Source organism: Panonychus citri, unplaced genomic scaffold, assembly GCF_014898815.1.
Source record: "Panonychus citri isolate SS breed McGregor unplaced genomic scaffold, ASM1489881v1 Contig00070, whole genome shotgun sequence".
Classification (NCBI taxonomy): Eukaryota; Metazoa; Arthropoda; class Arachnida; order Trombidiformes; family Tetranychidae; genus Panonychus; species Panonychus citri.
The window spans coordinates 19,610-47,596 of NW_026515475.1; the positions used below are offsets into that span (position 1 = coordinate 19,610).

General features: G+C 33.4%; 4 protein-coding genes and 1 pseudogene across 4 annotated transcripts; all 5 read left to right on the plus strand.

Moving 5' to 3' along the window:
* The first annotated feature begins 102 nt into the window (after positions 1 to 102).
* Positions 103 to 1,945, plus strand: LOC128386437 (elongation of very long chain fatty acids protein 1-like; annotated as a pseudogene).
* A 1,640-nt stretch (positions 1,946 to 3,585) lies between these two features.
* LOC128386440 (serine-rich adhesin for platelets-like) lies at positions 3,586 to 7,287 on the plus strand. Its single transcript, XM_053345473.1, is given in 2 exon segments — positions 3,586 to 4,559; positions 4,562 to 7,287. Coding segments are annotated over 2 exon segments (2,661 nt in total). The 5' UTR covers positions 3,586 to 3,732; the 3' UTR covers positions 6,396 to 7,287.
* Positions 7,288 to 8,939: 1,652 nt separating this feature from the next.
* Positions 8,940 to 13,214, plus strand: LOC128386443 (uncharacterized). The gene is made up of 14 exons (XM_053345476.1): positions 8,940 to 9,131; positions 9,249 to 9,319; positions 9,406 to 9,547; positions 9,709 to 9,845; positions 9,925 to 10,018; positions 10,082 to 10,368; positions 10,436 to 10,669; positions 10,747 to 10,857; positions 10,923 to 10,994; positions 11,117 to 11,270; positions 11,353 to 11,529; positions 11,599 to 11,719; positions 11,788 to 12,512; positions 12,580 to 13,214. The coding sequence occupies exons 1-14, from the start codon at positions 9,071 to 9,073 to the stop codon at positions 13,098 to 13,100; spliced, it is 2,907 nt and encodes a 968-aa protein (XP_053201451.1). The 5' UTR covers positions 8,940 to 9,070; the 3' UTR covers positions 13,101 to 13,214.
* Positions 13,215 to 13,668: 454 nt separating this feature from the next.
* Positions 13,669 to 18,508, plus strand: LOC128386444 (uncharacterized). Its single transcript, XM_053345477.1, is given in 17 exon segments — positions 13,669 to 13,820; positions 13,927 to 13,997; positions 14,062 to 14,148; positions 14,151 to 14,220; positions 14,577 to 14,707; positions 14,768 to 14,861; positions 14,943 to 15,103; positions 15,165 to 15,293; positions 15,569 to 15,808; positions 15,881 to 15,991; positions 16,123 to 16,194; positions 16,257 to 16,413; positions 16,482 to 16,664; positions 16,730 to 16,850; positions 16,922 to 17,142; positions 17,240 to 17,758; positions 17,825 to 18,508. Coding segments are annotated over 17 exon segments (2,931 nt in total). The 5' UTR covers positions 13,669 to 13,765; the 3' UTR covers positions 18,334 to 18,508.
* A 1,107-nt stretch (positions 18,509 to 19,615) lies between these two features.
* Positions 19,616 to 21,481, plus strand: LOC128386442 (clumping factor A-like). The gene is made up of 2 exons (XM_053345475.1): positions 19,616 to 20,162; positions 20,952 to 21,481. Exons 1-2 carry the CDS (start codon positions 19,616 to 19,618, stop codon positions 21,479 to 21,481), a joined length of 1,077 nt encoding a protein of 358 aa, XP_053201450.1.
* Positions 21,482 to 27,987: the final 6,506 nt, after the last annotated feature.

Sequence of the window (27,987 nt, forward strand, 5' to 3'; positions counted from 1 at the left end):
TCATGAATTCAGGTAATAAGAGAAAAAGAAAGAGCCAGAAAAAGACAAGACTGGTTTGTTTCTAAAAAAAGTTTCTTTTCTTACTCTTGAAGGAACAGTTTTCTTATCCTAAAACCAGTCGCCAATCAGGACAACAAGAAACAACAACAACCGATTACCTGGAAAATGTTACCTGTTGTTAGCTCATTTTAACCCTTTTTCTGGGTGACATAAGTTCATTTCTGTAGTGTTTACAATTGACTAACCAAATGATCAACTGATTGTCCGATAGCAACATTTAGTCAACCAATACAAAACAATCAACATCATCAGTCATCTACTTTGCTTCTCATTATTATTGTTTCTCAATTTTCTTTCACCAACTATCAGTTTGATTGTCTTTTTTTCCTTTTCCTATTATTTTATTTATTGTGTTTTATTTCAATTTTTCAATTAACTGATTGTTGTCTACCAAGTGATCCTTTTTTAATTGTTATTCTAATCAACGGGTGATTCAATTTTCCACCATAAGAAAAACACGCGTCTTGTTTTTCTCATTATTTTCTCTATGTGTTAACAGGCTTTTCATTCAATCAGACATCATTTGTTTACTTTTTCTCATGAGTAATTAATTGTTTACTATTTAATTAGTGTTTAATATCAAATTATTACGTAGAAACAAATGTCACACAATCAAATGGGCGATTTGGATGTTAAACTATTTTTCAATGTAAAGGATAGTCAAGAAACTGCTAAAAAACTGATTGTCCTTTTCATTGTTTACTATTATTTCGTTAAAGTATTTGGACCCAAATGGATGACCCTAAGGCAACCCTTTAACCTTTATCCACATCTATTGGTTTACAATGGTTACCAGTTTGGTGTACATGGTGTTGGCCTTTTGTTGGCTCTTTGGACAACCAATTTTGGGACAATTTGCTGGTCCTGTGAGCCGATTGACACTTCAACCAAGGAAATCAAACGGCTCTTTTCCGTTTACGTGGTTTACATTTTTTTCTGGGCCAAAATAATGGAATGTCTTGAGACCGTCATGTACATTTTGATGAAAAAACGCCGATACATTCAACTTATCGAGATTTTTAGGACGTTTGCCAATGTTGGTCTTGTCTATCTGGGTCTTAAAAACTATCCTGGTACCTTGACCGTTTTCTACCCTCTTTGTGACCTGATTGCGGGTGTATTCATATTCGGTCACAATACCCTATTATCTGCGAATGTTGATCTCAAGCCCCGTCAATGGTGGGAAAATTCATCTTCACCCTTAGACTGATTGAGTTTACTGCTCTCTTTTTCCATGGTCTCTATTTCCTAATCATGTATTCATCATCATCATCTACTTTATTTCATTCATCGTTAATCAACCATCATCATCAACATCAACACCAACAACAATCATCATTAAATCTTTCATCTTTATCATCATTAACCTCATCATCTAATTGTACGGTACCCAGGGTACTTCCTTTATATGAGTGTCTCTTTGCACTTCTAAACATAGTCATCATAATTTGCTACTATTTAAATGTAATTCAACACCGTTTAACCAACGGATCATTAACAAATACTCATCACAATCAACAACAACAACAACAACGACAATCAATCAACACACAGTCAACATCTTGACAATATCTCAAGCCGGACTTGTAAAAAATTAACAACAAATTAAGAAAGCAAATCAACACCAAATTGTCTTTGTTTGTTCACTGTATCATTTCAATTACCACCAAAACTTAATCATCATCACCTCAATATGACAACACAATTAATAGTCAATTAGTTTTTGTTGATTCACTTTGATTACCTTGATTGAGATAAATGCAAAAAAAAACCACAAATAAATCAGATGTTGATTTAACTTCGTGTTATTTTCAGCTCGCAACTAAATTGACGGATTAATCAATTTTTTTTCCTTGTAAATAAAGAAACAAATCAGCCAGCACAATCAACTTAATCATTAATTCCCACGAAATTTAAAAAAAATCAATTGTCATCTCAATCAACTGAACAAAACAAATCTAGGAAGCTCTAGGAAAATTTAGTAATCAAATGTGATTAACTTCATGTTACCAGCGAGTAAATTTTGATGATCAACCAAAGAAAGTACCAACAATTAATATAAGCTGATTACTATTACAACCACAACCAGAGATAATTATAATAATAGGATTAAGGGAACAATAACAATTAAGAAAAAAAAGAAAAGTAAATTTGAAGAAAAGATTTGATTTCTTTTCGGTTCTACTTCAGGTGAGTCCTTCAAGAACTTTAGCTGATGAGAACAAAAGAAAAAAAAAGTTAAACTAACAATTAAGAACAATTTACTCGATTATAAATTGTTGTTAATTGTCGCCGGTATCAGGTTTATATTGAACAATAATTGAAATCTACTGGTAAATCATTTGGTTAAAGTTCCATCACCCAAACAATTAACATCTCTATTGTTCAAATGTTAACCATGATCACTTAACAATTTACTTAATTTCCATGGTGTTAACAATGACCTTGATTTAACTAAATCACTTTAACCATTACAATTAAAATCAATTAAAACTTATTTCCAAACTGAAATTGATTGATTCACAATTGATAATCAATAATTTGAGGCAATTACACTTATCTTTTCTCGTTTGCTCCAGAGTAATTAACTTAAATTATCGGATTAAATCATAAACTTATTGTAACAATTAATATTTATCATTACCACCAAATATTTGATTCAACGTATTAGTTTGATTATATGATTAAGAAATTATTATGTTATGAAAAGTGCCTACGTGAAAATTAAAACCAATCAACTTAATATCCAATTAAAAGGATACGATTAATTGTCCTGAGGATATTTAGCTGAGTACATATAACTTTCATCAAGGTTAAATTAATATATTAATCAGTTTTTTTTCTTGGATAATTATGTTCACAGTCAAATTAAATGATTATTTATATAAAAAAAATGGTTACAATTGTAATAAGTTGATTCGTTAAGTACTTGGCTCATAGGGAAACGATTTTCAAAAATTCGTTTATCGTTAGTCAATTACTATTCAATTATCGTCATGAGTTAAAATGAATCATATTCACAATTTCGTTGTTAATTTAATATCATGGATCCTCATTTTGTTTAATTGTTTGTCTGATTCTCAATTAGCCATTGAGACTACTAATTAGTAAGAATGATCCATATGTAATTTAAAGTTATCCAAAGATATTGATTAATCAATTGAGATCAAACTTAACTGAGCCTTAGGCTCTTCGAGTTTTTTTTAGGGAAAAACAGTCAAGAATTGTAGTTTATTTCCGAACTCAAGTTCAAAGATGAATAAACATGATTGTACTACGAGAAACCAGTTGAATGAATATGAATATTATTTGAACCGATTCCTGAAAATCTCACATGAGGTTAATTTTTATTCTCATTGTAAAGTTGGAATAACAGTTGAGCACCGAAGGATTTTTGGTAAAATATCAATGGGATCTGAATTGAATTCTCAAAGTAAATAGTAAAAATCTGATTAAACTCTAAACATCATTTGCTTTTTCAGCTGATTGAATTAACCTTTTATATTGAATCATCAATAGAATCAAGATCGTTCACAATTTGATTAAGTTCGACACATGTACTGTTTTATGGTATAAAAAGCGATAGATTTTAAGAGAAATTGTCAGTCAACTACTTTATATCTCACCTCTTCTATTCAATTACATTGAAATTGAAAAGTTACGATTAACAAAATGACTTTAAGACTAATCAATTTAAGTGTTTTACTCTTATTACTATTCAACTATTCCTACGCCTCATATTCAGAAGGTGCAGCGGCTAGTAGCAGTGCTACAGCGGCTTCTGGAGCTACTGCTAATAGTTCGGGTAGTGGTGATAATACTGGTTCTTCTGGTTCAGCAGCGGCAGCGGCAGCAGCATCGTCATCAAACGTCAATAATGATTCTCAACCAAGAAACGACCAAAGTACCTCCAATGGTGGCTCTTCTGGAACGACAGAAACAACAGGAGCAAGTGCTAATTCGATGTCAGGATCTTCATCAGCAACTACGAATAAAGATTCTCAATCAAGTAACGACCAAAGTTCTTCCGATGATTATTCTGCAAAAAAAGGAACGGGTTCTTCACAGACCTCATCAACAGCTTCCACAACAAATTCTAAAAAGGGTTCAATGGGCAAAACTAAACCAGACATCTCTTCACAAGATATGGATGGTTCGTCTCTGAATGTTGATATGGAAATGTTGCCTGATACCGATGCTTTGTCTTTTCAATGGGAGATTTCATGTCTCTTGGCTTTGGACCAGGACCTTTGGATACAGATGATGATTCAGCCTCTAATCTCGACGATGATAATGATTCAAGTAATAAAAATGGTAAAAATTCGAAAGCAATGGCAGAATCAACGGCGTATTCAGATACTGCAACAAAGAATGACCAAAATAACTCAGCTAAGGGCACTCAATCTAGTTCTGAATCTAGTTCTGGTTCTAAATCTACCACAGGTAGAAAGACCAATGCTAAAACAGGAGATAATGAAGAACAAGACCAAGATGATGAAAATGATATAGCAAGCGCTTCAAGTGGATCAGGACTCTTCCGTATGAGTGGACTTGGTTCAACCATGGATAATATGATGAAAACAGTTAAAACTGGCAAATTAATATCAATGATGAACTCGAAATCTAGTGAAGAAGATGATTCTGATTCTGATTCAAAAAGTGTATCGAATGCAGATAGTTCAAGTAGCACAAGTTCTGGCTCACGTTCACGAGGAGAAAAAGGTCCATTTACTAGTTCAAACGCTTCATCGAATGATGACCAATCTACCGTAGCTACAGAAACTGATTCTAGTTCTAACTCAGTTTCAAATAAAAAAGGTAAAGGTTCGAGCTCAGGATCAAAAAGTAAGGCCACCACTCAAACAGGGGACGATGGTGGACAAAACAACGATGATGAAACCGACACTTCAACCGCTTCAAGGGGATCAGAACTCTTCTCTATGGGTGGACTTGGTTCAACCATGGATAATATGATGAAAACAGTTAAAACTGGTAAATTAATATCAATGATGGACTCGAAATCTAGTGAAGAAGATGATGCTGATTCAGGCAATACACAAGATACAGATGGCTCAAGTTCAAGTTCAAGTTCAGGATCAACCAGTGGCTCGGGTTCTAACGGTAAAAAAGGTTCAACAGCTCAATCTTCTGCTAGTTCTGCTGCTTCATCTACCGGTGATAAATCGAAATCAGGTAAAGCTCCTAAATCATCCACTGGATCGGGTTCCGGTTCTAGTTCAGGATCAAGTTCAACTTCAACTTCAGAATCAACCAGTGGTTCAGATTCTAACGGTCAAGAAAATACAAGTTCGGCCGCTCAATCTGCCGCTAGTTCTTCTGCTTCATCATCCGACAGTGATACCTCGAAATCAGGTAAAGCTGCTAAATCCAACACTGGATCTAATTCGAGTGCTAGTTCAAGTTCGAGCTCAGGGACTTATAGTAAGACCACTGCGCAAGATTATGATGGACAAGACAATGATGATGATACCGATATGACAAACGCTTTTGGTATATTAGGAAGCATTCCTAAGATTGGACTTGGTTCAATCATGGATGATAAGATGAAAACAGTCAAAACTAATACTAATAGTCTAAAACCAGGCAATAGACCAAACACCAATAACAGTTCTAGCTCGAGCTCAGCAAATAGCTCAAGTTCCTCTGGTAAAAAAGGCTCCGGATCAAGTGCAAGCTCGTCAAGCGAAGCAACTGCGAATTCGAAGGCTTCGACAACAACTGGTGAATCTAAATCAACTCCAAACTCTAGCCCAATTAATAAATCTAATACTAATAATGCTAATTCAAGCTCAGGATCAACCAGTGGCTCAGGTTCTAATGGTAAAAAAGGTTCAACAGCTCAATCTGCCGCTAGTTCTTCTGCCTCATCATCCGACAGTGATACCTCGAAATCAGGTAAAGCTGCTAAAACCAACTCTGGATCTGATTCGAGTGCTAGTTCAGGATCGAGCTCAGGTTCAGACGGTGCTTCTAATTCTGGCTCTGGTGGAAACTCAAAAGGAGCTTCAAGTGGTGTAGCTAAATCATCTTCATCTTCATCTTCATCTTCAAAGTCCACCACAAACAATAACGGAATAGGACATGCCCCAGGTTCAGGATCATCTCCATCAGGATTACCAAAAAATGGTAAAGGTAAACCAATTGGATCCAATCCTAATCCATCTTCGAGCTCTTCTTCTGCAACTTCTATGGCAAAAGCCAATTCAGGTCCTAAGAAAGGCTCAAATCCAAAAGGTTCATCAGATTCTGATATCATAAGTTTCGAAACCCCAGTCATGGGTATTAAGATGTCAGCCCCCGCCTTTGCTGGCTAAATGAAACTTTTATTGTTCATGTTTTAAGAAAATCGTTAATAGATAATAAATAAATATATCCCCACAGGTTATAATATTAGGGTGTTCGAAAAGTCGTTATCCTAACCATGTTAGAAGGAAGTTGAGAAAATTTTTTTTAGCGCATTTGATCCCTACAGTGGTTAACCTTTGAGAACGTAGACTCACTTTACCAATACCCTCCTTGTACCAAAAGGGCGGCTTTTTTAAAAAAAAGGTCGAAATTACGGCCTTTTTTGCTTCTAAAGAGTGTAACACTTTTCATATTTGAATTTTTTCGAGTTCAGAAAAGTTAATTGATCATCAGAATACGCACAATAAAATGCACTAAGCGAAAGACAAGAAAAAAACTCAGTTCGGCGAACATACGGATTTTTCTTGGACATAAGCCCATTGAATTTTCCGTGAAAAACCTAACGGCGTGGGAAAGTTACTTAAGGTCGATATTTTCGAATGAAAAAGTTAATTTAATGCATGTTGAATGCCTAGAATGAGGACATGAGACCTTTAGACATGTATTTCCGTTGAAAATTTTTTGTAAAAACTTATAACAAACAGGGCTGAGGCCAAAACCCGTTCATAGTCCGCTTCCATGGACCATCCATCTTGCTTGCCCTAAAAAGCTTGTCTATGCGGAATCTTGAAAAACTTATACCATTTTCAGATGCACTGAACCCTCAGTAAACCATGAAAAAAGTTTCATCTGATTTGGCCTTTATTTGTGTCTAAGAGAGCTTTTTTTCGAAGGTCGTTTTTCCGTTCATTCAAATTTCGCGCGCGATTTTTTGGTTTTTTCAACAGCATTTGCGAACCAAAGAAGAAAAAAAAATTTTCTTTCTCTTACTTTACCTCGACACTGTAAAGGTCATTTTTGGCCTGATACCGTCTCGCGCAATTAGGTCTAACATGGTTAGGATATCGACTTATCGAACACCCTAATAGAATACCAATATTTGACAATTGTTGAGTTTCTTTCGCGAAAAGTATTAATCTAAAGTATCGAAAGTATCGCCTAAAAAGCTCATCCAGAAAACAAATTTGTCAATGAAAAACTTTTTCTGAATTCATAAATCTCACAAATTTCCTGAAATAAAGTTAGTCCAAAGGTCTGCGGACTTTTGGCTGGATTATCAAAAGTTTTCAAAAGTTTTGTTAATAATCATGATCTGGGGGTTTCAAAGAGTTTGTTAGCGAGGTTTCAGTTGTAAGTTCCACTTGTAATGTCCTAGATATTTTAATGATTAGAACTTAGAGCTTTTCTCACAATAATTGTATTTCTGAAATGAATTCAAGTCAAAAATCTTGTCCGTTAGTCGTCAAATGTTAATAAGTTTAGCATAAGGCCAATTTATTTACCGAATCCAACAAACAGTCAGTGGTTTAAGGCCAATTAGTTCAAGAGATTAATTTTTTGATATAATTACCATTTTTGGCATCGGGATTTTACTAGAACTTGATCTCAGGACAGTCAAAAAAGTCCAAAATTTTCCTTTGAAAGTCAAAGGATTATCCGCACCTTTGAATATCAACTATTCCTGAACGGAAAGCCAGATCAAAAACTCGATTAGCTAAGTTTGTTTGCTAAGTTCCGCACTTTTAAATGGTTGGAAAAAATTTTTGCATCAAAATGTATCACTTTTCCGATTTCGGGAGGCCGATCGAGATAATTACGGACTAAAAAAAGTCGAAGAAACTCCAACAATGAACTAATTCAATGAGAAAACTTGATTACAAACAAACTCACAATCACAATTTATTCTTGTCTCATCAATAACTAATCTTCATTATCACACATAAAAAATAACTCGAAGGGCGTTTAAATGTATCATTGTAATGGAGATAAATAAGTTTGAACATTATTGTTTACGTGATTCATATTGAAAGTAATTCATCAATCGTGCTCTTGATTGTTTAGGAAAAACGGTCTATTAAAGCACCGAGTAAATCATTGCTGAATGCTCATTTAAAAATTAAAAAATTACGTTAGATTAATAAATTGCACTTAATTAATCTGATACACGTGAAATGATCAATAAATTAATAAGGAGGTTAGATTGTTTTTCTTCGTGCAAGAATCACAATTTTCAATACTTGTGTTCATTGCTTACGAAAATTACTATCATTTAATTGATTTAAGTCTCCAAATTTTGATTTAATTGAGAGTCTGTTGAAAAAAAATTGAATCAACCATTATTAAATTATTGATTACTCAGTTAACTGGTCAATTAGACAAATGAATCAAGCGTATTGCCATCTTATATCAGTATTCATTCATGTTTATCACATTATCAATCAACTACTGTTTTGTTTTCGAGATGAATCAAAACTATTACAAATATGTTTGATTACGAACTGAATTAAATGTATCAGTAATCATTGATGGGCTGTTTTGATAATAATCGTGATAATTTTTCTTACTAATTGAATTATTCGAGCCTTAATCCTACTGATTCCCAATCAACAATCAATAATTGGGCGTTAATTAGAAAAAAGAAAACTAAAACACAAAATTGAATAATTACAATCATTCTGCCAGAGGAAAAAGTTGAATTTGATTCAATAACTTTTCTTGACTTACTGTCAAAGTTATTGATTGTAATTCAATTACGTTTAGTCTTAATCTTTATAATAGTCCATGTAAACAATCAGCTCTTAAAATGTTATTAATCTTAATTGTTATCTTGACTGTAACACAACCTTTTGTTTTCACCAATGCTGGTAAGTATTGACAATTAACTGATTGGTATCATTGTTATCAATCTTTTAGTCAATAAGAAAGTCAAGTGAGTTTTTGTTTCATTTTAATTATTTCTTTCAATTGTTGACAATTACCAGGGTCACTACTTGATTTACCTTTGAAAATATCCAATCGAAATCTTATCATTCATGCAACTTTGACAGATAAAGTAAGTTGATTGTTTTTGGATAAAATTAACACCAAGAATTAATATTTTTATCAATTTTTTCAATCGATTCTCTTTGTCTCAAAAAGTCTTCGGGTGATACCTTTTTCCTTGAAGAATACATTTCCGTAAATCCTAATGTTCAGGGTAAAATTGAAATTGAATCTAAAACTGATTCATCTGAAGTTCATTATTCATCTGGTAGAAATAATCAACGTTTGATTGTCAAAGGTAAGTTACCGTGTTTATCTTTGTTAATCACAATTAGGTAACATTGATTACTTAATCATCTGTTGATACACTTGTTACAATCAACCAGAAAAACCAGAAAAAAAGTTAACAATAAACAATTAATTTCTCTTTATCGCTGCATTGATTGTTATTCTGATTAGAAACATCATGTGAACTTTTCACTTACAAATTGGGATGGGACAAGCAACTGCCGGGGGTCACCAAGCCATTACTGAACCTGATTCTATTGCTCGGACCATCGATAATCTATCGTATAGATGATAGTTCAATTGGCTGGGTAATTGAATTTCAATTGTTTCAATAATCTGATCTTTTACTTTGCCATTGGTTTTAATAAACTCAATACTTTTCTTCAGTCTCCCGCCGATGACGACGAAGTGAGAGGTACACAAATGCATAGTTCCACGGTGACAATGAACGCAAGGTTCAAAATGACTATTTACTACAAGAGTAAGTTAATTAGAGTTACGATTTATCGTTGATCTAAAAGTGATTAACTTTTCTGCCAATTAGAAAACATTGACCCATACGAAGGTATCACTAGAGCTAGTAGGATCGTCTTTGAAGGTCGCGATCCAGGAGTACCAATCTCATCGGAAAAGGAAAACCTTATCATGGATATTTATATTAATGAGGAAACTGATGATGAACTAGATAAGATCGCTCAGATTCCTCCAGGAATAGGATGTCCAGTTTATTTGTCGCCAGGTACACCATTACCTATTTTACACGCTCACCAGATTCAACTGGTTGCAGTGGAAAACATTGTTGGACCAACATCATCATCTACCAGAAATGAGGTAACAATTGATTCCCAGTTATTGAAACTTCAACACTATTTCAACTATTTTTATATTCAATCGATAGTTTTACATTGACGATGATAAGTCCATTATGCGACTCATAACAACAGCACAAGGAGTCGAAGTCGATGCCATTTACGATTACAATTTAGGACTGATTCATGTTCGAGAAGACTATGGCTGTTTAATATCACCTTTAACAACTTCATCACCGGGTGTCTCTGAAAAAGGATATTATTCATTGTTCAACTTACTTTGGCTGGATAAGAATTACCTCTATTTGGGACAAGTAGATTATGTAAGTTGATGAACAAGAAAGGAAAACAACCAAATTATCAATACCATGTTATTGAAATCGTTTACTTATTATATAAGGAACATCGACCTGGATTCCGAGTTAAAGCATGGGAAGCAACTGAATATGATATAACAATCGGATCAACAAAATACGCTAAAGTTGTGACAACACTTTATTTCTCTGATTCAGTGAGTTTAAATCCATTATTATTTAGAAAGTTCCGATTTATTCAAATTTAATATCTACTTTTCAGAGAGATAGTGATACATTTTATAATTATGTTCTCGTTGGAGCGATTAGAAGTTCTTACAAAAAAAGTTCGGCGGTAAGTTTAATAGTTTCTTTACATTTAATTGAATCACTTTTTGTATTACAATTCATAATTACTCTTGCATTTATATGATCATTTAATCTTTGTGTTTCTACCTTGAACTTTTCTACGGTCAGAGTGATTATGTTCTCGTTGAAACGATAACTCGAGACTTTTATGACTTTAAAAAAGCAGTTTCCGAAGCAGAATTTGAAACCCGATTCCAAGTTGGTGATTGTTTTCCTGAATCTGACGCAAAAATTGAATTAAATTTCCAGTTATCATGTCCAGGTCAGTTGCTTTAATGTCTTCAATTTACATCATCGATAATATCAATTTTTACCGTTCTTAATGTGTTAATACATTTTTTTAGATCGACAATGTTATGATTTAGCTAAGGAAAGACCCGATGATTTTAGACGGAATTTCAAATATACTATACTTAATGATGCAAAAATATCACCATTAAGAATTTCAAATGTTGACCTCAAATTTGGTTCAAACGGAATCGATGTTTTTATGACTTTTCTCAAAAAACCAACTATTACTCGTGAGTTGATGAAAGGGTAGCGATTTGAAATTTGCTAATTCATATTCTCTTTGTTTTAAATCATTACAGAGCATTTCCGTGAGCTGTCAAAGCAAATAAATGAAGCTTTCCTGAGAAAACTATCGCCAGCATCGGTAAAGGATGAGGAATTATGTCTCGAGGTTCGAGGATCAATCGGTGCTCCGACCAAGTAAGTAATCATTGATAATATTACAAATTCTATCAAATAAAACTTAAATATTTCTAATTTATTATTAGATCAGTAATTTATTGTAATAAGGGAACTTATGGTAATTGCTATTCCATTGAAGGAGAACAGGAAATACTTGAAGACCCTAAGGGTGTTACATGCAATGTGTGGGATTTCCCGTTGAGAAATTTGTTCCGAATCCAACACGAACTGACCCTTGAACAGATCCATGATAATATGTTGCACAAAGCAGAGTATAATACTGTTTATTTCTATGGTCATAACTTCAAGATTAACAATGTGATTGACGTTACCCAATCAGCTAGAGAAGAGACACAATTCCCGTTCGCTTTATCCCGACATTCCAGCAAATTTAAATCAGACCCATCGACAGTTAAAACGGTTGTCGAGTCAAAAGACTTTGCATCATGTTATCATGCTTGCGTAAATGAAGATGAGAATCTTTGTGAATCATTTTCGTTCTGTGATTATTCTGGAAAAGTTGAATGTTTGGTTAGCAGTTTGAGTTACGATAAAATCGATGATGCGATCGTCGATGATCAGTGTAAAATTTACTCGAAAAACCATCTACTCGACTATCATCAAATCAAGAACAAACGATTCAAATCACCAACATCCATTTCGATCACTGTGCCATTGTTTGATTGTGCGGCTTTGTGTTATGGTTCAGATCAATGTTATTCATTCCAGTTCTGTGAGGGTTTTTGTACCTTTGCAGGCTATTATACTGACTCAGCATCAGAATATAGTGAAGAATGTGACATTTTTTCTCGTAAGTACTCAACTGGTCAATCGATAAAGTTAATCTAGTTCTAATTTCTGATTCATTTTCTCTTTAGCTAAAGCTGCCCACAAGTACCAAACGAACGGAGATACAACTGTGGTCGAAACTTTCCATACAGAATTAAATTTGAATTTGGAACAATGTGCTTCCCTGTGTAACGGTTGGGAAAGTGACGAGTCTTGTAAATCATTTAATTTCTGTCCCAAGGGAAGGGCACTCAGTTCGTGTTACCTGTCAAAATATACTGTTCGGGATGGAAAAACTGTAAAAAAAGATTCAAATGACTGCCATAACTATGAATTAATTGAAACCACTGAGAAAGACAATAAACATAAGTCAGGAGAAAGAAGATCAACTAATGGGACAAGTTCCGGAGCCGCATTCGGCATTATAATGCTTTTCCTTGTCACTGGTTTAGTCGTTGGATTGGTAGTTCCAATTTTTTATAAAGGATTCCAAACATTACCAAGTCTTCAATCAATTGTATCAGTTGGACGGTCTAAAATGACCTCAAAAGATGAGACTGGATTTGGATGGTCAAAGCAGGTTGATGATGAAGATCAATCAAGAGTTTGATATTAGACTGGTTATTTTTTAGCACAATTTTTACATGTTAATCTATTATCATTTGATTATAAAGTCATTTCTACTTCAACAAGTATTTACATAATAAAGAATCCAATATTTTGATATTATTCAACTCATTTTTTTTTCCATGTAAACAAATGTAATATATCATTTAGTTAGCTAAATTCAATCTTGTACCATTTTTTGTCGGTAAAAAGTTAGGTTAGGTCAAGAGATTCAATGACAAGATGTACATTTATGAATGACTTTTAATAAACTTCAACAATTATTAACATTAAGGAACTATTTTGCTATTCTGCTTGGGTTAATAGTCAATTCCGATTCCAATTCAGTTGCCATAATATTTATATCATTTAGCTGATTTAATTCAACTCTTTTGAAAGATTCAAAGACATTTATAAAGCTCATTTTTGATTTTCAGTTAAATTATCAAGGAATGAATAGAACAATCATTTATTATCAAAAAATTGGGCGTAATTATTTGGCATTTTGTGTAATAATTATTTGTAACACTAATTAAGGCGTTATAATCAAGATAAGAAAACTTATTAATATTAACACTCGATAAATACGACTGATTATGAACAAAGGTGTCAGAATATTGATCGAGTTTCTAATTGGAATCATCAAGTTGTCAATAGTCGAAGCTCAAAATGCTACTTTTACCTCTTATTTTGTGTCTATTTAACTTTTCTTTAATTAATTCAAGTAAGTTATCGAACTTTAAACTTCTAAGTTTACTATTTACTCATAGAAATGATTTATTTCTTATTGATATTAATTACTAACGTTATTCTCATTTTCCATTTTGAAGTGTCGTTTATGGATTTTCGTCCTGAGATTAACCAAGGTTCGAGAATTATCCATGCATCATTAACGGATCAGGTAAATAATTTTATAAATTAATTAAACTATCAACAGTTTGTTATTGTAAATTCAAAATTACCAGGAAAGTGGTAAAGTTTGGCAGATTGAAGAGATGATCTCTTCAGCGGCTCGACTCGAAGGTAAAATTGATGTCACATCGTCAGAAAACCCAAGGGCACTCATGCAACTATTTTCTACTCGTACAAATCTTATGATAATAACAAGCGACTTGTTATGCAAAGTAAGTTTTCATTTTCATCTTTTATCCAATTCAAGCATTTGATATGTTGACCAGCATTTATTGAAGAATTAGCTCCGACCATTAATATACCAAACGAAATAAAAAAACACCCATTCCACATATTAATAACTTGGGTCGACAAATGAACAATACGTGTAGTTGATTGTTTCTTTTGAGCAGTTTTACTTTCGATCAACTTATCAACTTATTGTTTGTTTTCATATCGACCCATAGATAATATTAAGATCAAATCAAATTGTCAATCAATAGATAAGTTATTACAAATATTAATTATTGACTGATGATTTTTATCAATTGTGAGTAAAGTTTTATCGTTCTGTTTAACTGCAATTCAGATAATGATTGTGATCTTTATTCATACAAATCTGATTGGGATAAAATGTTACCTGGAGTAACCAAACCAATGATCAATACGATTCTTCTTATTGGTCCTTCATTTATTTATCGTATTGCTGATTCTCGATGGGTAAGTGCGTTGGAATTTGAGCACCAATGCTGTAATTTAAAATAATTATTCTCATTCTAGAAAGAAGAAAATGACACCATAATTAGAGGAGCATTGATGCATAAGCAAAGCAAAATAATAAGTCAAAAGATTAAAGTCACCGCTTATTACAAAGGTAAGTTTATTCTACATTCTGTATTATCTTCATGGGAACATCAACCAATTGATTGATTTTTACTGGTTAACTATTCAACAGACCAATTCGGCGATGTGACAGAGCCAAACAGGATAGAACTGACTGAATACAATCCTCTTGCCCTCGCTCTTAATCCCGACCAAGAAGATACCCGAAAATCACTCATATTAGATATTTATCTGAACTCAGTAACTTTTCAAGAATTGGCTGAATCGGTTCAGGTAAATTGGAAAGTAAATGTCATTGTTTCGATGAGTATTAATTATTTACTTTTAATTACAGCCAACACCAGGAGTTGGTTGTCCCGTTTATCTACAAGATAATCTTGGAATTCCTGAAATCTATTCTACAAAAATTCATTTTATCGCAAAAGACACAGCCAGCAACAACAAATATCCATCACTGAAAGAGGTAAGAGTATACAGCCGTGAAAATTGAGTTTGTGCTTTTTTTTAAATCATTTGCACATCTTTGGCAAAAATTAACTTAATCACAACGATTGATTAGATAAATTTAACACTAGCAACTCTACATTTTTATCAATTAATTTGCTTTTATCAATCAACTTGCTCAAATGAATTAAATAAAAAGCACAAACTCAATTTTCACGGCTGTATATGGTTGATTATTTCCAATTACAATTAACTTTGATTCATCACAAAACATATCAACTCGATTTATTTTAGATTCATGGTGATTTAGAAGGTAAAATCATAAGGTTAGCTGAGACACGGCTTGGGCACACGAATAATTATCTATATGATTATAATTTGGGTGTTCAATATCTCCTATCAAAGTCGGGAGATTGTAGAGTTTTCCCAATTGACCTGAAATCTCTTGGCATTGACATTAATGGTAATTTTCAAATGGGTCAAGCGTTCAATTGGTTAGATAAAATACCCAAGTATCTTGGTCAAGTTATTTTTGTATGTATTGAGCGAAAATAGTGTAATATTCATATGAAAAGTAATCAAAACTGATCATTTAACCAAACACAGAAACAACGATCAGGCCTTAAAGTTGCAGTTTGGGAATCTGTTCAAATAGACAAAGTTATCGAAAGTGGAAAGTATGACAAAGTTGTAACAACAATTTACTTATCATCATCGGTAAGTAATTTGATTGAATGCTATTAGATTGGCAATATTCATTACTCAATTTTTATCCAATTGAAGAATCCCAGTCGACACATTAACTCCAAAAATTTGAATAAAGATACGATAAAGTTTATTTCTTTCAGGCGACAGAAAAAATTTTCACTGATGACATGATTGTTGCAGCCACTAGAAATGCTTACAGAAAAGACTCTTTGGTAAGTGGAGTTAATCCTAAGTTGTCAACTTTAGAATAACAAAGTATATCTTCTTAATACAGGGAGTTTTCCAATTAATTGAATCGATGCAGCGTGATTTTTACGATGTCAATATTGATCTACCTGATAGTGAATACGAGGATGCATTCAAATTGGGAGATTGTTTCGCTGATCCAACTAAGCGCCTTACACTTACTATCCATTTATTGTGTGATGTTGGTAAGAACGCTTGATAAAATCAATGAGTAAAAGGCAATGAACATTTTATTTTTCACTTTACTTTAAAGGTAAAAAATCAAATTGTATCAAAAAAAGTGAGCAAATGACTTATGGCTTGCGAAAATATCTTATGGAAAAATTGATAAAAACCTACAAATTATCACCATTACGAATTGTCGATGTGGAGTTTATTTTTTCCAAGGATCGTATCGAGGCGGATGTTACAATTATCGAGGCTCCAAATATAGTTGGTAAGAAAATGATCTCGATTCACTTTAACAAAATTTATCACTCGCAATATAATTCAATCTTCCAGATTCATTTTCCGTTGATTACAAACATATAAAAACCAGTTCGATAAAAGTTTTGCATAAAACTTCAGCCAAAAGCGCAGATGAATGTCTAAGATATTTTTCTGCTTACTATTCTCCTGGAAGGTAATACCTAATTCAAACTATTGAATTCGTTTTTATGATAATTGCTAATTAACCCTTTTACGTTTATCTAGTGTTGTTTACTTTTGTAAAAATGAAAATTTATGTGTTAGCACTGAGAATCCGGATGTTACGGAGTCAACTACGTCATCCAAAGGAACCGATTGTTCAGCTTTCAAATTTCCTCTGAAAAATTTAAATCGATTTGGCCAAGAGAAGTCGTTAAGAGAAATTCATGATAGTCTTTTGGTTCAGATCGTTAATGAGAAATTCACCATAGGACAAGAAGACTCAGGTAATATATTGTTAATGGGAATACTTAAAAAGTGATCCAATAGTGTTTAGCACACATATTAATCTCTCATCTCTTGAATTCTGAATCATTTTTAAAGAATACACTTATGAAATAGTCGACGTTGTGGCTGCTGATAAGCGATCTGAAGAGAAAGAGAGAGAACTTTACAAAATGTTCGATTCTCGTGGTGCACTGACTCCAAATGGATTGGACATTGTCGAAGTTCCAAGCATAAAACGATTTAGTGACTGTTATCGAGCTTGTTCAAAATCTGAAGACATTTTTTGCGAAACTTTTACGTTCTGTGATAATGCAGATTCTTTCTCTTGCATCGTGTCCAGTTTAAGTGAATTACAAATCAGCCGTAATTTGACATTTCAAGAACATTGTAAGACCTACTCAAAGAACTATCTTTCTGATTATACTCCACAAATTAATAAGGCTTACAAGGTACCGACTTCGGTTTCGAAAAAAATATGGGTCGATGACTGCGCTTCTGAATGTGCTAAAACGTCAGAATGTTTTTCATTTGGATTCTGTGATGGTCTTTGTACTTTTGGTGGCTATTATTCTGAAAGTAATACCAAGTTTGACTCGAAATGTACCATTTATACTCGTAAGTTTTTCATTTCTCAACCGAAATCAACCAACCAACTAATCAATTGCTCTTTAATTTTAATAGCTAAATTGTCTCAGAAATATCAACTAACTGGCTCGGAGATTGTTACTGAAGTCTTACATACAGAACTCGACCTGGACATGGATCAATGTGCTGCCTTTTGCTTCGACTACAAACAAGGAGATGATGATCAATGTAAATCTTTCAATTATTGTCCAAAAGGAAAAGAACCAGCTTCTTGTCAATTGACCAAGTACTCCGTGTTCGATGATAAAACTGTCACCAATCAATCGACAAGTTGCCACAATTATCAAATGAAAACTAAACAGAATCAAGAAGAAGTAAATCAAGATAATTTGATTGCTGAAAAACCAAATGTTCGTACTACTGGAGTTGGTGCATTTGGCATAATCGTTTTATTCATGTTGATTGGTTTAATTGTTGGTTTTGTTGGTCCTTATTCAGTGATGAAAATCAAATCATCGGCAATATTTAGACGTCCATCTAACGATTTCACATGGTCAAGACAAGTCGATAATAATGAGGAAGATCAACATGAAATTCAAATCTGATCTAATCCAACAATTAATTTCTCTTTTTATTATGTTTATATCAATAGCACAATCAAATACTCTAAAACTATTAAATGTTTCACCAATATTGATAACTTTCTAACCTAATCTTAAAAATAATTTAATAAGAAAAATATTTTTCCGGCCATTAAAGTACTAATACATGTACTTTTCTCGAATGAAAAAATTGTCAAATATTGATATTTTTTATTTATTATTAATTATTAACGATTTTCTTAAGACATGGACAAAAAAAGTTCATTTAGCCAGCAAAGGCGGAGGCTGATACACTCACAGAAACTCTTTGAGCTTTAATACTCATGATTTTAGAATCTGATGCACCTTTTGGATTTTGGTCCTGCTTAGGGACTGAATTGCGTTTGCACGAGAAGCTGCTGAAGAGGTCGAAACTGTCCACGAGGAAAACCACCGTAAACTAGACGGTCCATTTTATTTGTAAAAAATATCAATCATCAATTTAGCGATTAAAAATCTATGAAAATTTGGTTTGACGGTTTGTTGTGTAGGTCTCATTCAATGATGAAAATTAAATCATATTTACAAAATAAAGTGATGATTTTAAAAAATAAAATGACTCGAGAATATTTATTCAGATACCTTTGGAACTTTTGTAAAGGTTATTCTCATGTTAACCACGTTTCCAACTGATTCCGTTTCCTTTTCCAAATGTGAAAGTGTACGAATGATCCTAAAAATATTTATTCAGAAGCCTCTGGAATATATTGACAAGGTTATTCGCACTTTCATGTTTCAACAGTTTGCAACTGAAACTGATTAATAAAACTATTAATTAACTGGAATATACAGGGCATAACAGCTAAATGTCGTCTTATCATATACCACTTTTCCGACTTTGAGAGGCCACTGTTTATCAATGGCTTATGGAAAAGTTTCAAACCAGAATTTTACATTTTCTCTGCTGAATCGCAAATAAAAAATTGACCTGATAAATAGCCTAGAAATGTTAAATTGTCACAAGTTCGGATATTAAGTTGTTACGTTATTTTTTAATAGACTATGTTGATAAACGTTTCCAAATGTGAACGGTCGAATGATCCTAAAATAAATAATGATCAAAATTATCTTATTGAAACTGACAATGCTATTGAAAGGTTATGTTTCTTTAGCTGCAATTGAGACTTTAAAGTTCGACACCTGGACTTTTTAGGTATAAAAGCGATAGATTCCAAAAGAATTATCAGTCAACTATCTCATCTCATCTATTCAATTACATTGAAATTGAAAAGTTACGATTAACAAAATGGCTTTAAGACTAGCCAATTTAAGTGTTTTACTTTTATTATTATTCAACTATTTCTCAGAAAGTGCTAGTAGTGGTCCTTGTGCTGATAATGTTGATGCCGATTTTACTCCTGATCAAGATGACTTTATTATGCCCGATATGCTTATTGGAATGCCAGACATTAGTTCAATCGATAATATGATGAAAAGGTTAAAAACAATGACATCTGAATCCAAGTCTAAATCTGATTCTAGTTCTATTACTGGAACTGATACTAATTCTGGTTCTAGTTCTAGCGCTGCTTCAAATTCTGGTGCTGATTCTAAATCTGGTGCTGCTTCCAATTCTGGTGCTGATTCAAATTCTGGTGCTGATTCAAATTCTGGTGCTGATTCTAAATCTGGTGCTGATTCTAATTCTGGTGCTGATTCCAATTCTGGTGCTGATTCTGAATCTGGTGCTGATTCTAAATCTGGTGCTGATTCTAAATCTGGTGCTGATTCCAATTCTGGTGCTGATTCTAAATCTGGTGCTGATTCTAAATCTGGTGCTGATTCTAAATCTGGTGCTGATTCAAATCTGGTGCTGATTCTAAATCTGGTGCTGATTCTAAATCTGGTGCTGATTCTGCTTCTGGTGCTGATTCTAATTCTGGTGCTGATTCTAAATCTGGTGCTGATTCTAAATCTGGTGCTGATTCTTCTGGTGCTGATTCTAAATCTGGTGCTGATTCTAATTCTGGTGCTGATTCTAAATCTGGTGCTGATTCTAAATCTGGTGCTGATTCTAAATCTGGTGCTGATTCAAATTCTGGTGCTGATTCAAATTCTGGTGTTCAAATTCTGGTGCTGATTCTAAATCTGGTGCTGATTCTGCTTCTGGTGCTGATTCCAATTCTGGTGCTGATTCAATTGCTGATTCTAATCTGGTGCTGATTCTAATTCTGGTGCTGATTCTAAATCTGGTGCTGATTCTAAATCTGGTGCTGATTCTGCTTCTGGTGCTGATTCTGCTTCTGGTGCTGATTCTAAGTCTGGTGCTGATTCTAAATCTGGTGCTGATTCTAAATCTGGTGCTGATTCTGCTTCTGGTGCTGATTCTAAATCTGGTGCTGATTCTGCTCTGGTGCTGGTTCTCTGGTGCTGGTGCTGATTCTGGTGTTGGTGCTGGTGCTGGTGCTGGTGTTCTGGTGCTGGTGCTGGTGCTGGTGTTCTGGTGCTGGTTCTGGTGTTCTGGTGTTGGTGCTCTTGTGCTGGTGCTGGTGCTGGTGGTGGTGCTGGTGTTGGTGCTCTTGGTGCTCTTGCTACTTCTAATGCTGATTCTGATCCGATTCTGGTGCTGATTCTGTCTATAGAAAAGGATCTGGTTCAAGTTCAAGCTCAAGTTCAGGATCAACTGGTGGTCCAAGCTCTAACGGTAAAAGATTCAACAGCTCAATCTTCTAGTTCTGCTGCTTCATCTACCGGTGATAAATCGAAATCAGGTGAAGCTTCTAAATCATCCAATGGATCTGGTTCCAGTTCTAGTAAAGGATCAAGTTCAACTTCAACTTCAGAATCAACCAGTGGTTCAGATTCTAACGGTAAAAAAAATACAAATTCCGCCGCTCAATCTTCCGCTGGTTCTTCTGCTTCATCTTCTACCAGTGATTCAGGCTCTAACGATAAACAAAGTTCACCCGCTAAATCTTCATCTAGTTCTGCAGCTGCTTCATCATCTTCTAGTGATGCATCAAAATCAGGTAAAGCTCCTCAGTCCAACACTGGATCTGGTTCGAGTGCTAGTTCAGGGTCGAGCTCAGCTCTGGTGGAATTCAAAGGCCCCTCAAATAGTGTAGCTAAATCATCTCATCTTCAAAGTCCACCACAAACAATAACGGAATAGGACATGCCCCAGGTTCAGGATCATCTCCATCAGGATCACCAAGGTAAAGGTAAATTAGGTCCAATACCAATGGGACCTAATTCATCTTCGAGCGCAACTTCTATGGCAAAAGCCAATTCAGGTCCTAAGAAAGCTCCAATCCAAAGGTTCATCAGATTCTGATATCATAAGTGTCAAACCCCAGTCATGGGTATTAAGATGTCAGCCCCGCCTTTGCTGGCTAAAACTGTTGCTGAAACTTTTATTGTTCATGTTTTAAGAAAATCGTTAATAATTAATAAAAAAAAAAAAAATCATATTTGCCAATTACCGAGTTTTATCAAATGATTTACCATAGTGAAAACTGACAAATTTTTGGTTATTTTCAGTAGGTTATATTGTGTCTCAGCCAATATCTTCGAAGTTAAAGTCGATATCAAGTTTTTCTTTAAACAAAATTGTAGCTGATAAACTGAGCTATCATACGAAATCAAGAATTGCACTCAAATTTTGGTTTTCGAAATTCTATACTCTTATTAATACAGAAAACTTAAAAAAAAACATCGTCCATGATAATTGAATTTCTGAAAAGGGAAAAAATTTATAACTTTTCAAATTCCATCTACTATTCTAATTAGACTTTGTCCTTTAATTTGATATGCTTTTTGATAAGAAATTCGTAGAAATAAAAAGTTATTTGCAATCAAACGCCGGCATCTGCACTTCAATCACGCTGTGTGTTATCACGATTTTTCGCTCAAAGATGAAAGAAAATGAAACAGGCATTACAAAAATGTCCTGCTCTGGACGTGAAAGGTCAAACATTATTTCCAGGTTGAATAATGTTCAAGCAACAAACAAATCGGCAATACAGTCGGAAACCTGCTTCAATAATCGCTCTGAAGCACCTTCGTAAACGCGCTACTGCTTAACCTGCTCATCTCTGGCTATCAAAATTATCATAGAACTGCAATTCTAAGCTATCCACACTTTTTATCAGCCATCAAACGCATTGTAAATAACACTGACTAGAAAATCACATCAAACCCAATCTTGGAAACAATTAGTCATCATGAACAACAAACTGAACCACAATCATCCGCGAACCAAAAAAGTGCTTCAGAAAATGATCGAGAGGAAAACCTATCAAACTCTCTAATCAGAATTGTACCAACGCGAAAGAAACCAGGTTAGTGGGTGAATCGATCCAACCAAATGGATGCTGTGTCAGAGTAACGAAAAATCCTGGCCTCAACTGGTAGTTAGTCTAGCAGGTCCACACTCCTTGACCGCAAAACACTTCAATATTACGGCCTCTAACTTAGCTCCACTTCCAACTGTTAAGGTTATCTTACCCATTACTATGCCCTTTGTTACGAATCAGATAAGTGAAAAATTTAGAAATGAGTCTCCATCTATCATAAAAATTAGTAACTAGTTTGAGGGAAACTCCAGAAACCAAAACAATTAAATCTTTAATCAGATTCATGTTATACTTCACTAATTGTTCTGAGAACTTGGCCAAATAAATTGATACTCTCCACAATTCATTGAAAAAGAATTAAGAAAATTTCTGCCATCTATGAGGCTGACTAAATCAAATAGGAACTCGACTAAACCTTTTGATAACTTGGCGAAAGTTACTGAGAAGAGCTTTAATATTCACATTGGCTAAGAAAAAAAACCACAATATACTTACAATGTATTAATAAAGAATGAAAATCAAACTACATCGTTTAAAACTGATAATTATCAAACTAGAAAGTTATTAGTGATTGTCATGGAGCTCAATCAGATAACTGAGATGGAAAAAAGAGAAAGAGACTCAAATGATAAGAAGAGGCCAGAGAGAAAGAGAGAAAGAGAGAGAGAGAGAAAGACAAAATAGACAGAAAAAGTTACATAGATTAAGAGAGTGAAAAAAATACGCAGCCTCATGAATGAAATCGGAGACTAATAAAGAGAGAGAGAGAGAGAGTATTTAGGGTGGGGTGGAAAAAGGAGAGCCTGAATTTCATGGCTTATTCTTTTCTCTTCATTCTATCTTACACTCTCATCAGACATCTCATCTTCATCATCTTCTTAAGTCTTCCCTCTGATTTATTCAGTAAAATATGAGAAAAGTTTTCATTATTATGATTAAATTGTAAATTGTCAGTGAATTGTAAACAAGTGAAAGAAGAAAAGAGAAAAATTTAAACCAATGAAATTGTCAATGAAGGTAAACAGTTGATCTCTGCGAAAATGTTATCAATGGCAATCCATCAACATCCTAACACGATCAACACATGATTAAAATGTGAAACATTGTTTTAACTGATTGTCATTCCAACAATTAGTGTGCTGATATAAATTATGCAACGTGACAAAAATATACAAGTTAAATAGTTGAATTCTGTGACAACAATTAAAGTTTAATTCTTAATATTAAAAATGGAGGGAAGTGAACAGTCAACCCTTGATGGCAGGCAAACTGTTGATAATTATTTGAGACAACATCCAGATTATATTAAACATTGGTTGACAAGTAATTTAAAACCAGTGCAGTTAAATCAATTGATTAGCTCATTACAAGCCGATAAGGTGATTAAGATATCAACAATGGACAATGGTCAAGCTCTTACTGATAACAATCAAGTCTCATCTCAACAAAAAAGATCGTTAACTTTATCATCATCATCATCATCATCATCAAGCATCATTAAAACAGTATCATCATGTGAACCATTATCACCATTATCTCAGAATTCTAATGAATTATTATCAAGAATAGGAAATGATGATAAAAATAATGATGTTAAAGAAGAGAGTGGGAGTAATGATGATGAAAGAAAGGGGGTTAGTGGAAAAGTAGAGGTGGAAGATGATAAAAAGGGGGTGGATGATGATATTCTAGCTGAATCATATGTTGAAATGACCAAACAAGGACGTAATTCAGTTACATCTGAATTATTTCAGGATATAATTGAAGGAACCAGAAAATCACACCGACCAAGTTTAAATATTAACGAAGGTAAATACGAGAGAATCATTTTATTTCCCTTTTATTATATCACAATCAACGTCAATTTATTGATTATCAGTAAAATATTTAATCACAATCATCAAAATAACAACAAAAAAATCTCAATGATAATCAATCATCTTTTTTTTTATATGAACATATGATTGATTCTCTATGACGTTTACTGATTCACGACTTTGATGATTTCAAATGATTATCGATGAAAAATGAACCTGAGAAAAAAATGAGACGATGAAAGAGACCAGAATATAAATTGTAAGGTTGACATGAAAAGAAAATCTGAGAACTCTGAATGAGAAAGACCATGTGAGTCTATCATGAAGCTTTCATGGGATCATTTTATTTTTAGGATCAATTCTTTCATCTCAGTCATCACCCAAAAAACCACCACAACTACAACAGCATCAGCATCTTGATCTCGTCCTCGTTCATGGTAATAAAAAAAAAAGAAAGATGAAAAAGTAAGAGAAAAGAAAGAGAAAAGAAAGTGACTGTTCATGTAAACACCAAAGAGTTTTTTCATCTTTCATCTTGCTCATTATCTTCTCATTGAGAGAAGCGAATAAGATTATCCTGATTTCCATGATAATGATAAGAACTTTTTTTTTATTAAGATATTCTGTCTTCATCTTCATTTACTTTGGATGAAGTTGATGATGTTGATTATCATATGGTTGATAATTTTCAAGGTTATCTGTCAACAAGAATCACCATTGTTATCATCATGATTTTCAATAGGGAATTGAATTAATTTAACCAACAATTTATTCTGGAATCAAGATCATCGCTCATCATTTTATTATTATTTATAATAACAAGATGATTATCATATGATAGCTACTGTTATGTTGATTATCAGAAGTTAATAAAACCATTATTGTTATTATATAATCAAATCAACTTGATAGTTAATCATTATTGTTAAACATCATTAATATTGATTAATTGTTTTCAATTGATTATAATCAATCAATTTGCCTTATTAATCATTTTGAGCCATTAATATAATTTATTAATGGTTAGTAATTTATTTGTGAATAATTGATTCAATTGTTTTCCAAAATGTTAGATGATTTGTATATCAAATGAACAATGGTAAAAGTCAAACGAAACAAAATGATAATTAACATTTTGAAACCAATAGTTGATTTTCAATGTTGATTATAAAGACAGTTATATATTATCTTTGATGATGACGATTGTAAGTTTTAATGCGACTCAAAGGTGATTATCAAGAGGACAATTAGCAATTAGATCAGCTGAATGTTAAAATTCTGGTATAAATTTAATTCATCTCTCTCAGAAATTAATTATAATATATTTTCATTTCCCTTACCATTTATCATTCATGGTAATTATTTTTCTGTTATTCAGTTGGAATTATATTCAAAGTTGGTAAACAATTAGAGCCAGAACTTTTTGTTGAATGATTATCATCATGGTTTCAAAGTTTGTGTAACTTTAATGATGAAAATTTTTTCCAAAAATGAATAAAAACTAAAAATACATTTTATGTATGTTATAAGGACTTTATCCTTGTACGAATCATTATTGGATAAAGATAAGTTATTAATAATTAGCTATAAGAGAATAACTGATCAATTTTGTAAAACCAACTCTCGTCTGATCTGAATCTTGAAAGACTAATAGAAAAAGAAAATAGGATAATGGTGAAAAAAATTCGTTTCTATTTCTATTCTGGTAACATAATGAAACAAGATAGAAAATTCCCTGAAGACGGTTGGTTGTAATTCAAAGCTGTATTCATGAGAATGATGGTATTAGATTGACATGAAAATTTTGGACAAATTGTCTCGAGGAAGAGAGAAATAGAAAGAAGGAGAAAGACAAATAAAATGAAAATAAAAGCAAAATCGACTAAGTTGATTTATCCATAAGGGAACAGTGAAAATAATAAACAATGTTTTCATGGGCCAGCCATGTTTGTAACTGAACTTTCACCTCGTCTTCATGAAAACTACCAAAAAAGTCATGTAGGAATCAGAATTTTTGAATTAATTTTATGATCCAATTTTCATGTTAACACCAGAACGAAGTGATTACATCCTAGAATTGAAAAAATATTTTGAGAGATCCAATCAGGCAATCTTATATAACATGTTCCTTGAAAAGTTAATCAGCTAATTTAAATTCAGTGAATTTAATTGTAAAAACCATCAATAAGATAATTATTTTTTTTATTAAACTGTGCTGTAATTGATTTTCATTGATAATCTGATGAACCCAAGTCATCAATGTCTGAAAAAAAATAAAAAGTCATCAATGTAGTTAGACAAAGACCGGTTCTGACACAAGTGTCCATACTAGCACAAAGTGTCCATACTAGCACAGGTTTCTAGCACAAGTGTCCATACTGGCAGAGGTGTGCATACTGGAACAAACTTTTGCGGGAAATTCAAACATTTTGTTTTTAATGAATGATGGAAGCTGATCATGTTGGCATCCACAAAACAGTTTGAATTTACCAGCAAACAAGTCAGAAATAAGACTTTCTTAATAGTCCAACCAGAACCTCGTTGAGTAAATTGATCAATACGATCACATAAACTCTAATGTATCGTTAATTATAGTATCATTATCTGTACCAGCTAAACATGGTGTTAAGTCAGACTCAAATCCTCCTTTATCAGTTTTCCATTGATTTGGTTTCGAATCAACAACTACGATACTGAATTTAATAGCACCAATTCATCAATCAAAATGTTGAGAGAGATTTGATTTCATCAAATTTTGTCTTTATAACTTCACTTATATCAGGAGATTCAATATCTGATGCACGATATTGGACCAGATATCTCTTGAAAGCTGAGTTGATAAGCTTGAATGAAGCATATTGATTAGGAGCATTTTCGGGATGGTCAAAAGTAATGGATAAACCACATACTCGTGAATGGTTTTCTAGATACTTTGGTCTTGTATACGTCTTCCCACACTTTTCACACGATAAAGAAATACCAGTACCAATTTGCATATTTGATGGCACTCGTGATGTCGATGGAACAGGTTCTGGTTCTGGTACAGGTGATGGTTCAGGTGATGGTACAGGTAATGGTGCAGGTGATGGTGCAGTTGAAAAGTGAATTGGTGAAGTACCTTGATCGATTCTCGGAGCAAATTGGATAACGGATGGTCGATTAATATTAGGGTCCAATTGATGTTCATCTTCTTCGTCAGAAGATATTTCTATTGTAGATTGACTAGATAGTACAATCTCTTCAGGTTCAACTCGTATCGGTGGATCTGGAAAAAGCTCTGGAGGTTCTGGTGAAATTTGTTCAGGAGTTCGGGGAATATTTCTCAATGCTTCTGAACATAGAGAACAGTCACTGGAGCAGCTTGATTGTGATGACTGTTGTTGGTCTGCAGTTCGTTGTCGTTTAGTTGGTGGACCAGTGAAGGTATCCATCATTCTACACGAAGAATAATTACAGTTGCAGGTATGTGAAAGGTAATCACCCAATAGTTGGAAAATTGAGTCACA

Coding starts and splice junctions, on each gene's coding strand:
- LOC128386443 (XM_053345476.1), top strand. CDS start 9,071: ATGTTATTAATCTTAATTGTTATCTTGACTGTAACACAACCTTTTGTT. Junction 11,530..11,598: donor CAAAAAACCAACTATTACTC/GTGAGTTGATGA, acceptor AAATCATTACAG/AGCATTTCCGTGAGCTGTCA. Junction 11,720..11,787: donor TCAATCGGTGCTCCGACCAA/GTAAGTAATCAT, acceptor ATTTATTATTAG/ATCAGTAATTTATTGTAATA.
- LOC128386442 (XM_053345475.1), top strand. CDS start 19,616: ATGGCTTTAAGACTAGCCAATTTAAGTGTTTTACTTTTATTATTATTC. Junction 20,163..20,951: donor TGGTGCTGATTCTAAATCTG/GTGCTGATTCAA, acceptor TTCTGTCTATAG/AAAAGGATCTGGTTCAAGTT.